Raw genomic sequence first — 12,031 nt, 5'->3', positions numbered from 1 at the left:
CAATGCTTCCCACTCCGACTGGTAAGCAAGGGAACTTCCTCTCTTCCAAATTAGGCAAAGAATCAGTAACAGGAACTACAAACAAAGCCCAGGGATCAGCAACTCTGAAACTGGACTACTCTAGCTCAGTAAGGCGGGAAAAACAAGAGATATTTTTTAGGTTTTTTTTTTTTTTCAGAAAACAAGGAGAAACAGGTAGAGTAGACACTTATAAATGCAATAAATCGGCTATCACAGCCTACAGAAACAATTTGCAACAATTACAGATTTAAAAGTAACAAATTGAGATTTCAAGTGCAATAACAAGATATATGCAGAAAAACAATTACAATATATCAGCAAAGCAGGCGAAATACAGTCGCTAGGTAATTAGAAGTGGGAAAGCCACAAAAAATATACTTAAATCAGGTAAAGTCACTTTTTTAGCTCTCTGAAGCCTGGATTAGTCTGCTGGCCACCACGAGGATCTGTGCTGAGTAGGTCGTGTTAATAAGAAACAGAAGTAAAATATTTTATCTCTTATAAATTATGCAGCTTTTTAAAATTATTATCTACAAGTAGGTCAAGAGGAACTCTTGTATGCAGCTGTGTCTCGTCAATATGATGCTCAAGATAGGCCAAGGATGAAATGAGTTATTCTTCAGGAACAGAATGTTCAAAATATGGAAAAAAAACTGTCAGCAGACCAGCTTCAAGGGAAAGACTTATTATTCTGGCAAATTCTCTAAACTGCTGATGCAGGCAGAAAAGACACAAAAGAAAAGGTCCCAGTCTTTATAGTATCAGAGACTTTAATTATCCTATTCTTGCAGACCTAAAACTGTAAGTTTGAAGTACGTTTTTGATGTGTATACCTTTCATTGTTAAGCTAGATGTAAACCTCTTGTGCAGCAAATGAATGTCATAGCAGAACTGTCTGTGTCTTCACTGAGTAAAAGTACAGACTACCTGAATAGTGTAGTATACCTTTAACAGGACCAGCTTTGACAGTGGCCTTCAAAGCATTCACAAAGGCTTGCTTATTGTCTAGAGATGGGGTATCCCACCCTTGCTCTAATTCTTCCTGATTCTGGCCAGCATCTGCTTGTTTCTCCTTTACATCATTCTATCCATTTGGAAAAGCCATCTGAAGTGGGCCTCAACAGAGCTCATGAGGTGAGCTCTTGTTCAGCTTCTGACACTTCCATGGATCACCCCCCCCCAGAAGAGCAAAGGAAGTATTCATGTAGCAGGAGGCATTTTGACTTCCCTCAGGATGCTCTCATTGATTAAACCAATTTCAATGAAGGGAAAGGGTCCCCAGTTTTCCCCCTGAAGATGTCTCCTTTGGAGACATACTGGAATTTCTTTGGCAAAAGAGGGGCTAGTCCACCGATACCCCTTCCTAAGAAAAATCAGTATTCCTCGAGGCCCATGGAGCTGGCCCATCTACTTCCTGGATCATCACCCCAGCAGTAATGGACTACATATCCTGCAATGAAGTGGACTTCAATGGTGCAAGGGGCCTGCAGTTGATGCCATCATGGTGACTGTGACCCCAACGAAAAAGCTGTTAGAGGAGTGCTGTTCTGTCTGTCCCCTGAACAGAGAGTCTTGGGCACTGGATAAATCAGCAATATTTGCCTTCCATGTGCTGAATTGTCTTGTTTTCTTGCTGAAGTTTCAGAGGCACTTGACCAAAAAGCTCTCCAAGTCTCTTCTGGGTACCATGATAGCAGGTTCATGCAAAATGATGGATTTGCAGTTACCAGCTACTATGAATGTGTATTTGCCTTTTCTACAACATGGTGAATGGTACAGCTAGAGTGGCAGGCATTGCCATTGCTATATGACGACATGGTTGGCTATGTGTCTGTGATTTTGCAGAGAACTTCAAAGCATTCTTTTTGAATGTCTTCTTTTATGGAACTTCCATTTTTGGTATCCGTTTTTCCACCCTCAAAGGACATTTTCTTAGAACCAAAATGGTGGAAAAAGATTATGGTTCTATAAGTCTCTGGGTTTTTTGCAAGATACTGGAAACACCTCTGCAAGAGGGAGAGGTAGGAACAGCAATAAATGTTACCCTAGAGGCAGAGGTGGTCTGCAGAACTAAGGGTTTTTGAGGCCTTTTCACCAGCAGCCAGTTCCAGTTCAACTGAAGGGTTGCCTGACTGCTGCACTCTGGAGTCAGTTTAGGGGTGCTTATCTCTGCACCCTCACATCTGATCATCCATCACTCCTAATTTATGGGTGCTGAGAGAAATAACCAGAGACAATGCATTCCTTTTCTTTACCCACCAAATATATTGCACACAAACCTCCCGGACATCTCACCCCCACAGAGGAAGGCACCACAACAGGAAATCACAAAGCCGCTAGACAGACGAGTCATCCAGGTGGTCCTACCAGACCAGCAAGGGGTCCAGAATGTACTCGAAGTTCTTTTTGTTTCCAAAGAAAAATGGGGACCATAGTCTCATTTGAGACCTTAGTCACTTAAACAGATTTGTGAAACTGACAACTTTCTTAATGATCATGGTTCAGTCAATTTTATCTGTTCTGAGAAGGGATGACTGGATGCGCTTAGTAGACCTTGGACCTTCAGGATGCCTTCTACCTCACCAAAATAACAAGGCAGTCCAGGAGGTTCCTTAGCTTTCAGTCATAGCAGCACTTCTCAGGTTACATGGGTTCTGGGCATTCCCATATCTAGATTGGTGGCACCTTGCAGATAGTTAAAATTCTGGAATCTAGATTAGTCAGTGCTCTGCCAGCAGGTTTCCCTTGTCCTGTCTAAACAAATGCTCACAGTAATATCCTCACTGTGTCTTCTGAGCTCTGTAGCAGCATCCATCACCTTGTTTTTCATGGAAGAACCCATGTGAGAGTATTAATTAACTACTTTCTCAATACAGTAGTCCATCCTGCACCATCGTGTGCACTTTTCTAGAACACTCGCAGGGATCTGCAGGCAGCATATTAAGTAGTGGATATATTTTCCTCTGGTCTCTTTAGGTCATACATTTGTTTTCCCTCCCCCAAGAGCCACAATGACCACTGATGCTTCCCTTCTAAATTGAGGGGAGAAAACACTGTCCAAGACATGTGGTCTTTGACAGAGGCTAATGTTCACACCAGTGTTGTGAAGATGAGGTCAGTCTTTCTAGCACTGCAGGCCTTCTAGGAGTCGTTCCATATGGATGTGATCGCTATCCAGAAAGAGAACGTCTTAGTGGTCTGGTACATCTACAAACAAGGAACCCATTTATATCCTTTATGTTGGGAGGCCATTTTCTCCTGCAAGAGTGGTCTGTCAATCAGAGGATAGCTTCCATGATTTTCAAATGCTGTGACCTGTTTGCAACCCCAGCCAACACCAAATGCAGCAGCTACTTTGCCCTGTTTCATCTGTAGGGACAGCCCGCAAGGGATGCTTTGGTCCACAGTTGACACCTAGGTCTCCTTTAAACTTTTCCCCTGACTCCCCTCATAACCAAATTTCTGTAAAATGTGGCCTGGTGCAAGGGGAAGGTGATCCTGTCACACCCCCCTCCCCAGCCTTGCCAGATTTGGTTCCCCTTCCTGTACCCTCATCTGGTGTACTCCTCCTTAGGTGCTGGAGCCATTCCAGATTTGATCTGTCACCCATCTGACAAACCTTACCCCAACATCAAATCCACTTCAAGTGATGGCCAGAAATTCCAGACTTTATCCAGTGTGATTCACATCTTGTCATCTTCACATAAAATCTTGCACCAGGAAAGTTTATAGAACCAAGTGAAAGAGATTTTCTGTCTAGACCTCTGCCAAGGATATGGATCCTTTTTCTGCTCTTTTGTCATCGATTCTTTATTTTCTCAGAGATCTTTTTCATGCTAGAGCTATCTACTTTACCGTCAAAGCTCATTTTGTAGCTGGCTCATATTTTCATGTTGAAGGCCAAATGCCTATTGCTTTATTAAAACTGTCTAAGGCCTTTTTGCAAGGTATATATATATCCTGCTTGCCTCTAAGGGATCCTAGGTATATTACTATTTTACTCCAGGCCTTGATAAAAAAAAAAAAGGAAAAAAAAAACTTTTAACCTGCAACTACAAAAGAATTGAAATTCCTTTCTCAGAAAACTCTCTTCATGATGGCAGTTACCTCAGCAAGGAGGATTTCAGACCTGCAAGCCTTGTTGTGCAAACCACCATATTTGGAATTTCACAAAGATAGAGTTTTTCTTTGAACGAAACCCAACTTGCTTCCCAAAGTTGTTGCTGCCTGCTCCTTGAATTAGGTAGGCTGTTGATCTCCATTTTTTTCTCCAGCTTCTCAAACAAAGGTGAATATCCCCTGAGTTTTTTGGATTTCCATCACCAGTTATGCTTCCGTTTTTATCATAGCAAGGCTTCAGAAAATCTGAAAATCTTTTCCTCTCCTTTTCTAAAGCTAAATAAGGAAACAATGTCTCCAAGCTCATACTGTCCAGGTGGTTGTCCAGTTGCATTATGTTGGTCTGTAGAGCCAAGTGACTGTCACTGCCTAGCAAGCCTATATTTCACTCAACTAGAGCAGTGGCAGCCTTTACAGCTTTTTTCTGTAGAGACCCTATTGATGATGTCTGTGCTGTGGCTACTTCGCCTGCAGTACACACACTTATCTCATGTCTATGGCTTCAGTTGGCTCCATCATCTTTCAGAACAACCATCCATGAGTCATCCCAGGGTTTGTAGTAGCTGGGAACTCTGTCACAGTAGTTGAGATGGATGCAAAAGACAGCATCGGTTCTGAAAGTTATGTACTTAACATAATGCTAGGTCCTTTTAATCTTCTTCCTTCTGTCTCCGCCTTCCCTCCCTCTGTCCCTGTCAGAATCTTGTACTCTCGACTGATGGTGCTGGAACTGTCAAGATCCTTGTCTTACAGTTTTTGAGTCGAATGCTTTATTGTTATTTAGACCTTTCTGCTTGTATAGTATAGGTGGAGTAGTCTTCACAGGCAGGCATACTCGATCTGAGGAGCTGTGAGGTCAGAGGGGATTGGTGGGAGAAGCCTGAACCTTCCACCCAAAAGTCTTGAGAGATTTTAGAGACTACTCTAAGGCAAAACAAAAATAGCTAACAGATGAATTGATATAATGTAAGCATCCTTCTTACCTTGAGAACCCCATTCGCACTCTGTCACATTTGTGGATAATTTAATTGCCCCCTTCAAAGCATGCATTGAGGCATCTTTCCTCATAAGGCACACATGCAATTCCAAGTTCAGGCTTAATCCCTAATGGTGGAACACTAATGTAAATAAGCTGTACAATTAGAGGAAGAAACTCACAGCCTGTGAAAACAAACGCAATATACCCATCATCTAGAGATGAACTCATAAAGATCAATAAAACTCAGAAGCAAAGTCAAATCCTCCAAAATTATAAATTGAGAATTGCTACTTTTGCAAAGGACAACCACAAAGCCACCTTCTGCTATGTCAGAAACTTTGGAGGTAATGCCCAGCACTGTTCAGAGCTAATAAAGATCACCACCACCTTCTCATCTTCTGAGGACATAGCCAAAATATTAGCAGACAAATTCAGATCTAACTTTGCTACCCCGTCTTCCCCAGCGTATTAGCATACTGACATCACCCCCTGCACTCACCTCCTTGTATGTTCTGAATGCTGCCTCCAAGACCAAAAACACTTGTTTCCTTGGGTCCTAATAGTTTGCCAGACTGTCTTCTTGTCAGCACCAGACAGTGTGTGATAGATTCACTTTCAGCCTTTCCACTGTATTTGTTCCAGAGAAAAAGAGAACTATGATAGCCATTATACTCCACAAGGATAGATCTACCTCTTATCCAGGAAGTTATAGACGTATAAGCCTCACCAGCCTTATCTGCAATACAAAGGAACACATTATTATGGGTCTTAACATGGTCATGGGAAATTTACAAACCCTGGGCCTAAGTCAGATTGGGTTTGTTAAAGGCATATCTTACCTTCTGAACCTGGCTAGCTTCTTTGAACATATCACTGATGCATTGGACTCTGGCAAAATGGTTCACACTGCTTATTTGGCTTGGCCAAGCCCTTTGACACCACCCACATTCCGGCATCATTGACATGCTAGTCAAACTAAATGTAAACCTGTATATTATGTGCTGGATAGCAAATTGGGTGACTTATAAAACCCAGTCCATTCATGTGGGAGGCACACTGATTTCAGAAAGAGTAGCTATCAGCAGTGTCCCCCAGGGATCAGCCCTAGGCTCACTTCTCTTTGGTATTTACTTCTCTGATGTCAAGGCTAACATCAAGAACCTAAACAAGTTAAATTTGGAGCTGTCATTAACTCCCTAGATGACATCGGTATTCTTCAGAAGGAACTGCCATCCCCCAATAAGCATTGCCTAGACCATGGCCAAAAACTAAATGCAGCATTGTGTCCTAAGACAAAACTCGGCACCCACCCATGCACTTACCATGTAGGTGACGCCCCTTTGAAAGCTGACTCTGACTTTAGGGACTTTGGCACTTTAATTGGCAATGAACTGTACTTTGATTACCATGCATCCACTGTTAGAAAATCCATTTTACCTTGCCTGACTAATCACGGGGGGGGGGGCTCTCAAGCCCTCATGGAAAGGGGTTGAAATTAGGTATAAATGAGTCATGTCAATGGGTACCTATATTTTGGGGTATCGTGGAGGGGCTACTAATGGTCCTTCAGATAAACAGCCTTGTATTGACCTATGAACAAAAAATGATAATACATTGTATAAACATTCATGACAAAATTCATGGAACTATCATTTTTTTAAATGTTTTTTCTCTTGATTTGGTGAGAGAGAAAAATGTAGGGGAGAGATGTTTATACTCAGACATAAAGGAATTAAGGTAGCAAATAAAGATGAGGGCTGACGCCCTACTTGTTTAAATGGGAACATTAATTGTTCTTAAATCCTACCCTGTGAAGATATAACTATGATTCTTATTTAAATTCACACTTGTATTTTATTGTTGCATTAATGATGTCAGTATTTTCTTTTAACACATTATGTTCACTTTAAATAGGCTTTTTGTCGTGACTAATTATAAGTATTTAATGGCTTATTTCATTTATAACCTTATGTCTGATGAAATCCAGGTTTAAGACAAAAGAGCTTAACTGAAGTTTAATTTGAGAAGTCATTTGCCTATCTCTTCCAAATATTTATTGGTAATTCAGTTTTATATTTCTTTATTTATTGACGTTTGATTACCGGGAATGTCCGACTGGGTGAAAGCCTGTTTTCAGCAGAGGCCTGGAAGAAACGCTCCATAGGTTCATAGAGTCATAGGTGTTTACTAGACTAATGACCACAAGGGCCTTTTTAAGCCTAGTGCATCCCAAATCTCTGACAAGTTCTGATACCCTTGATAAGTGTAAACATGGACCTGAGAGATGAACCATTTACAGGTTACCTCCAAATTATTGCAAAACATTTTAAGAACAGTAATTTTACAATCTTCAAAAAAAAAACATCTGCAGTATAAATAATTATAACAAATTAGACGTAATATAAAAATATTGGTTAAGAATCAATACAAGGCATATGACAATCATTTAATATTTAGAGAAATTTTAGATAGTTTATAGAGAAATTATAGGTAAATTAGTCTAATGGAAATAGGAATTGCAATATGAAGTGAGGGGAAAGCAGGCCTATGATATATTTAGAGAGAGTCAGGGAAGTAAATTGGATAGTCTTCTTCTTCTTTTGGCTTTTCCCGGTTAGGGATCGCCACAGCGGATCACCTGTCCGCTCATGATTGGCAGTGGAGTTTTACAGTGTTGAGTTGCCAGCCCAGTGCCCAACCTTCCACAGAAGGCGCACACATGCACACACTCACACCTAGGGCCAATTTAGAGTGTCCAATCCACCTACTGCATGTCTTTGGGATGTGGGAGAAACCAGAGCACCCGGAGGAAATCCACTCAACCACAAAGAGGACATGCAGACTCTGCACAGAAGGCACCCCAGCCGAGAATTGAACCGGAGAACCTCTTGCTGTGAGGCGGCAACGCTAACCGATGCACCACTGTGGCCACCCCAGGGAAGTGAATTGGATAGTAGTAAGGAAATAAGTGAAGAAGGGAGAGTAAGGAGGTACAAGGAATGAAAAAGTACTTGTTCACATTTAGGGATATAGTTATCCTGGTTTTGAGCAAGAACATATTGTTATCAATTGCAGTACTGCAGTGTTTAATCTTAATTTTGTTTTATTTTTAGTATAGAAAAAGTACTTTTTTCTTTAATATGAAAAATATTACCAAGTCAGCTTTTATATATGTGTAACCTTTCATGTTAAGAGCCATAGTATCAGTAACATAATCATCAATGCACAAATCATTTTGAATGTAGTTACAGCAACTTGGATGATTTGATTATACTTCTGAATATCTGTAAATAGCCTTGTTCTGTGACACAGAGGGATGGAGCCTTTGCTGCAGGCTCAGTGACTGTGGTTCAGTTATGGGTCCTGACATTGGAGGACCAAGGGAGGGAGAAGAGTGAAGGGATACAGCCCACTCACCACTCCCAGGTGGGAATGGAGGAAACAGCTCCTTGGAAGGCACATAGGGAAGTCCGGGTTCTCTGATGGTGATTGAGTAACCCATTTCCCATGCTTCAAGGAATTAGATGGAGCTACTTGCTGGCATTGTCCCTTCAAAAGTCAGAGACAACCAATGTGGAGAGCTCATTGCAAATTATTCTGCTCTGCAGGAAGGGCATTCTTGGGGAATGTAGGGCTTTAGGGGAAGACCTCAAACTGCCACTGCAGGCTTTGTGAATGACAACCCTTCCCTGTTGACCCTTGGGACTGAGTTGACCAAGAGAGATGTGGTGGTCAGCAGGCAGCAGGGACAAAGCATACCTGAAAAAAATGTTTATAAACATGCAGTTGATATTTGCCAAGCTGTAATATTTGGAAGCAGAGTCTCAGTGGCATGTGTTAGTCTTTGTTACATCATGGATATAACCATACGGGATTATGTAACTCCCTGTCTTTTCATGTTGTTCATGCAAATATGTAAATGTTGCTGATTTTGTGACTTTCAGTCAGTTTAATAGGATTTGCAGAAGACCTCACAGTAAAGGAGAAATGGCTGTAGGGACTAGGAAATATCAGTGCTGACGTTATGACTGATGGGGAAGCCTTAGAATAAGTGCTGACAGTATAAACATGCCATTTGTTAATAGTGAGACACTTTTACAGGGGAAAGAGTATGATAAGAATTGTTTAAATGTTTTTCCCCTTTTTTTCTCTATGAAGGCCATAAACTTTTCATGTGTGTAGACTATGGCTTCTATTAATACACAAAAGTAACAATGATCCTGGTCGTTACTGGAAACCGTTACCCTTGCTTTGATGACAACTCATTTTAACAGAGCTACGGCGTACCAGTTTGAGATAAGTCCTGTTTGAAGCAAACAGTTAATAGTGATAAGGAAAACTGCCACTGTATTACCATGTATTTTTAGTAGGATGCAACATTTTCTGTTTCTTTTTCACACGCACTCAGTACCAAAAAAACTACTGTATAAAGCATTAGTTATTTCTTCCACCTTATCATATAATTACTTTCATATAAGAATGTTAAATAAGCATTATTTATGTTCACTAGCTATGCATTTCAAGTTATTCTTTTTTTCCTGTGTAGCACTCAGGAAAATCGGAATGGAGATAAAACTGTAATACTGAAGCTAATAATTCAAGACATCACACAAGAAGAAATCAGAAGCAAATATGTCTGTCACGCTGAGAACACAAAGGGTTCAGACAAAAGTGAAGCGATAATAGAGCAAAAGTGTAAGTTGGTTTTCTGGTGACTACTCCCATATGAGTTAAGAACAAAAATCACAGTATTGTCATGTTTGGTCAGAGTAAGAAGCTGGTACCACCTGAAGTAGGTGCTACATTTTAATTCAGTTGAAATTATTCCATTTGTAGCTGGTTTTGGGCAAATTATGTTAATTTGGCCACCAGTTGTTCCTTATCAGGGGGTTATTCTTTGGGAGTCTGTGTTTGCCTACCAAAAAATAAAAAAGTTGAACAGCTACCAAATTTAAAACAGTGGAAGGGACAATTACCAAACAATATCTCTGGAAAAAAATTCTTCATATAGCCATAGCTAGCCAACAGCCAGGAAGTAACGCAATATATAAGGTAAGTGAAGGGAAACCCTTTAAATTTGCCCTATTTCCCACTGTAGTGCGATCTTTGAGTTGGTGTATATAGTTAGGGGGGTGAAGCCCCCACCTTAGTTGGTTGGTTGGTTGTGTTTTTGATGGGTGACTATGGCCATTTGATTATTTTTTTTCTTAGCTGTTGTTGTTTGGTAATTGGTACTTTTGCTGTTTTGATTTTGAAATGTAGCGATTCCACTTTTTTATTTTTTCGGTAGCTGAACATAGAACCATTCTTTGGTAATTACATATATTTTATTTAAAGATTATTTTAGTCACTTAAACACATTTAGGGGGAAGTACAGCCTATGTATTTTTTTTCGTGATAACAAAGTTCATGTATGAAAGGAAATGAAACATATCCCAGAAAAAATACTTCTTTCATATTTTATTTTAAGACAGTACGGATATGTTTTCACAGTCTTGGTAAGTATACTGTGCAGTAATGTATTTTTAGGAAGGGATTAGTCATTGTGCATGGATATCGGTAGTATTTCTCAGAAAAAAGTTGTATATTTTCTATTTCAGAAAAATTAATAGTTCACATTCAGAGAGATGTAAGTTTTGAAAAAGAGGTTGTTCTGAGCAACAGTTTTGTATTTGAAATGAGCTGATGTAATTACCAGAAGAATGTCTTACATGTTTAATTTTTATAGAACTTGTTTCTTGTGAAGGAAGAATTATATGAAGTTAATCCTATCAATTGTTTTTGGGGTGTCTAGGTGCCAGAAATGAGCTGGAGTGCTTCAGAGAAAAAATATGTATATATTGTTTAATGTTTTATTTTAAGAAATTCTGGTACTTGATGACAGTCGTATCATTTGTACACTGTCAAATGATGTCCTTAATGAACTGTGTGCACTGCTGTGAAATTAATATTTAAATAATGCCTGCTTCTTCTCACTCAAAGGTGACAAAATACCCTGTTAAATTGAGTTGTACTGTGTGAACTTTTTGTTTGATAGAGGTATAAGAGCTAACATAATTTCCCCAAAAAATTCTCTTGCATTTTATTTTCTTTCCAGTTGTGCATCTGTTTAATTCAAACAAGGTATACTCTTTCAGAAAGGGGATATTCTGGGATGCCAGAATATTTGAAAAGATTAGTAATGTTTACAGTGAAAATGTATCGTGTAATACTTCCATTTTTCTCAATTGTTAACATTCAGAATGTGTATACTCTTTTAAGTAGTGATTTTACTGATTATATTAGGGGCCGGATTCACGAAGACTTGCACGGAGTCTAAGAGTAGTGTAAGACTCCATGCAGCCAACATGTCTGCCGAGCGATCCAGGAACAGCCGGCAGGGGTGTGCAAGAGAGCTCTTAAAATGACTCTTGCACAGACAAGGTTAGTTTATGCAAATTACCTAATTTGCTGTTAAAAGCTATGCAAATGCGGTAAATCTGCGATCCAGGAAACACTAACCTGTCCGAGTAAGAGTAGTGTTATTTGCAGAAATGTACTCGGTTGGCAACTGAGTACCGTTCTGCAAATAGCAAAACGGAGCCATGACAGCTCCAAATAAAGGATGCATCCAGTTGATGAAGCATGCCAATGGCCAAATATATGGCCATTGGCATTTTTATGTGTTGCAAAATAATAAAAAGTAAATTTTTTTTCCTCGATCACCGATGTTTAAGCGTAGCGCAGCACCACGCCACGGAAACATGCGGCACACTAAAAAATCAGAAACTCAAGAATTTAAAAGCCATGATATCGTTTGAAATATTCATCTGCCATGCAAGTGAATGGCAGGCTAAAGACAACATGGCTACTGAGTAGTGGTTGCTAAGGGGGGAAGCTCAATGTGAGAGATGTAACCAAGCATTAGTAGGC

General features: G+C 40.0%; 1 protein-coding gene across 2 annotated transcripts in view; it reads left to right on the top strand.

Annotated features, from left to right (window-relative positions):
* The window catches only part of LOC122800889 (interleukin 1 receptor accessory protein), a 1,870,333-nt gene that overhangs the window by 1,578,066 nt on the left and 280,236 nt on the right, over window positions 1-12,031 (top strand). For both annotated transcript variants that reach the window (XM_044070223.1, XM_044070224.1), the window contains exon 8: window positions 9,666-9,814. In XM_044070223.1, the coding sequence (XP_043926158.1) occupies window positions 9,666-9,814 (149 nt within the window). The remainder of the gene's footprint in view (window positions 1-9,665; window positions 9,815-12,031) is intronic.

This window comes from Protopterus annectens, chromosome 4.part1 (genome assembly GCF_019279795.1).
Source record: "Protopterus annectens isolate FY-2018-M chromosome 4.part1, PAN1.0, whole genome shotgun sequence".
NCBI classification, from domain to species: domain Eukaryota; kingdom Metazoa; phylum Chordata; order Ceratodontiformes; family Protopteridae; genus Protopterus; species Protopterus annectens.
The sequence above is the reverse complement of the archived record's forward strand: the minus strand, read 5'-3'. Positions and strand labels throughout refer to the sequence as shown.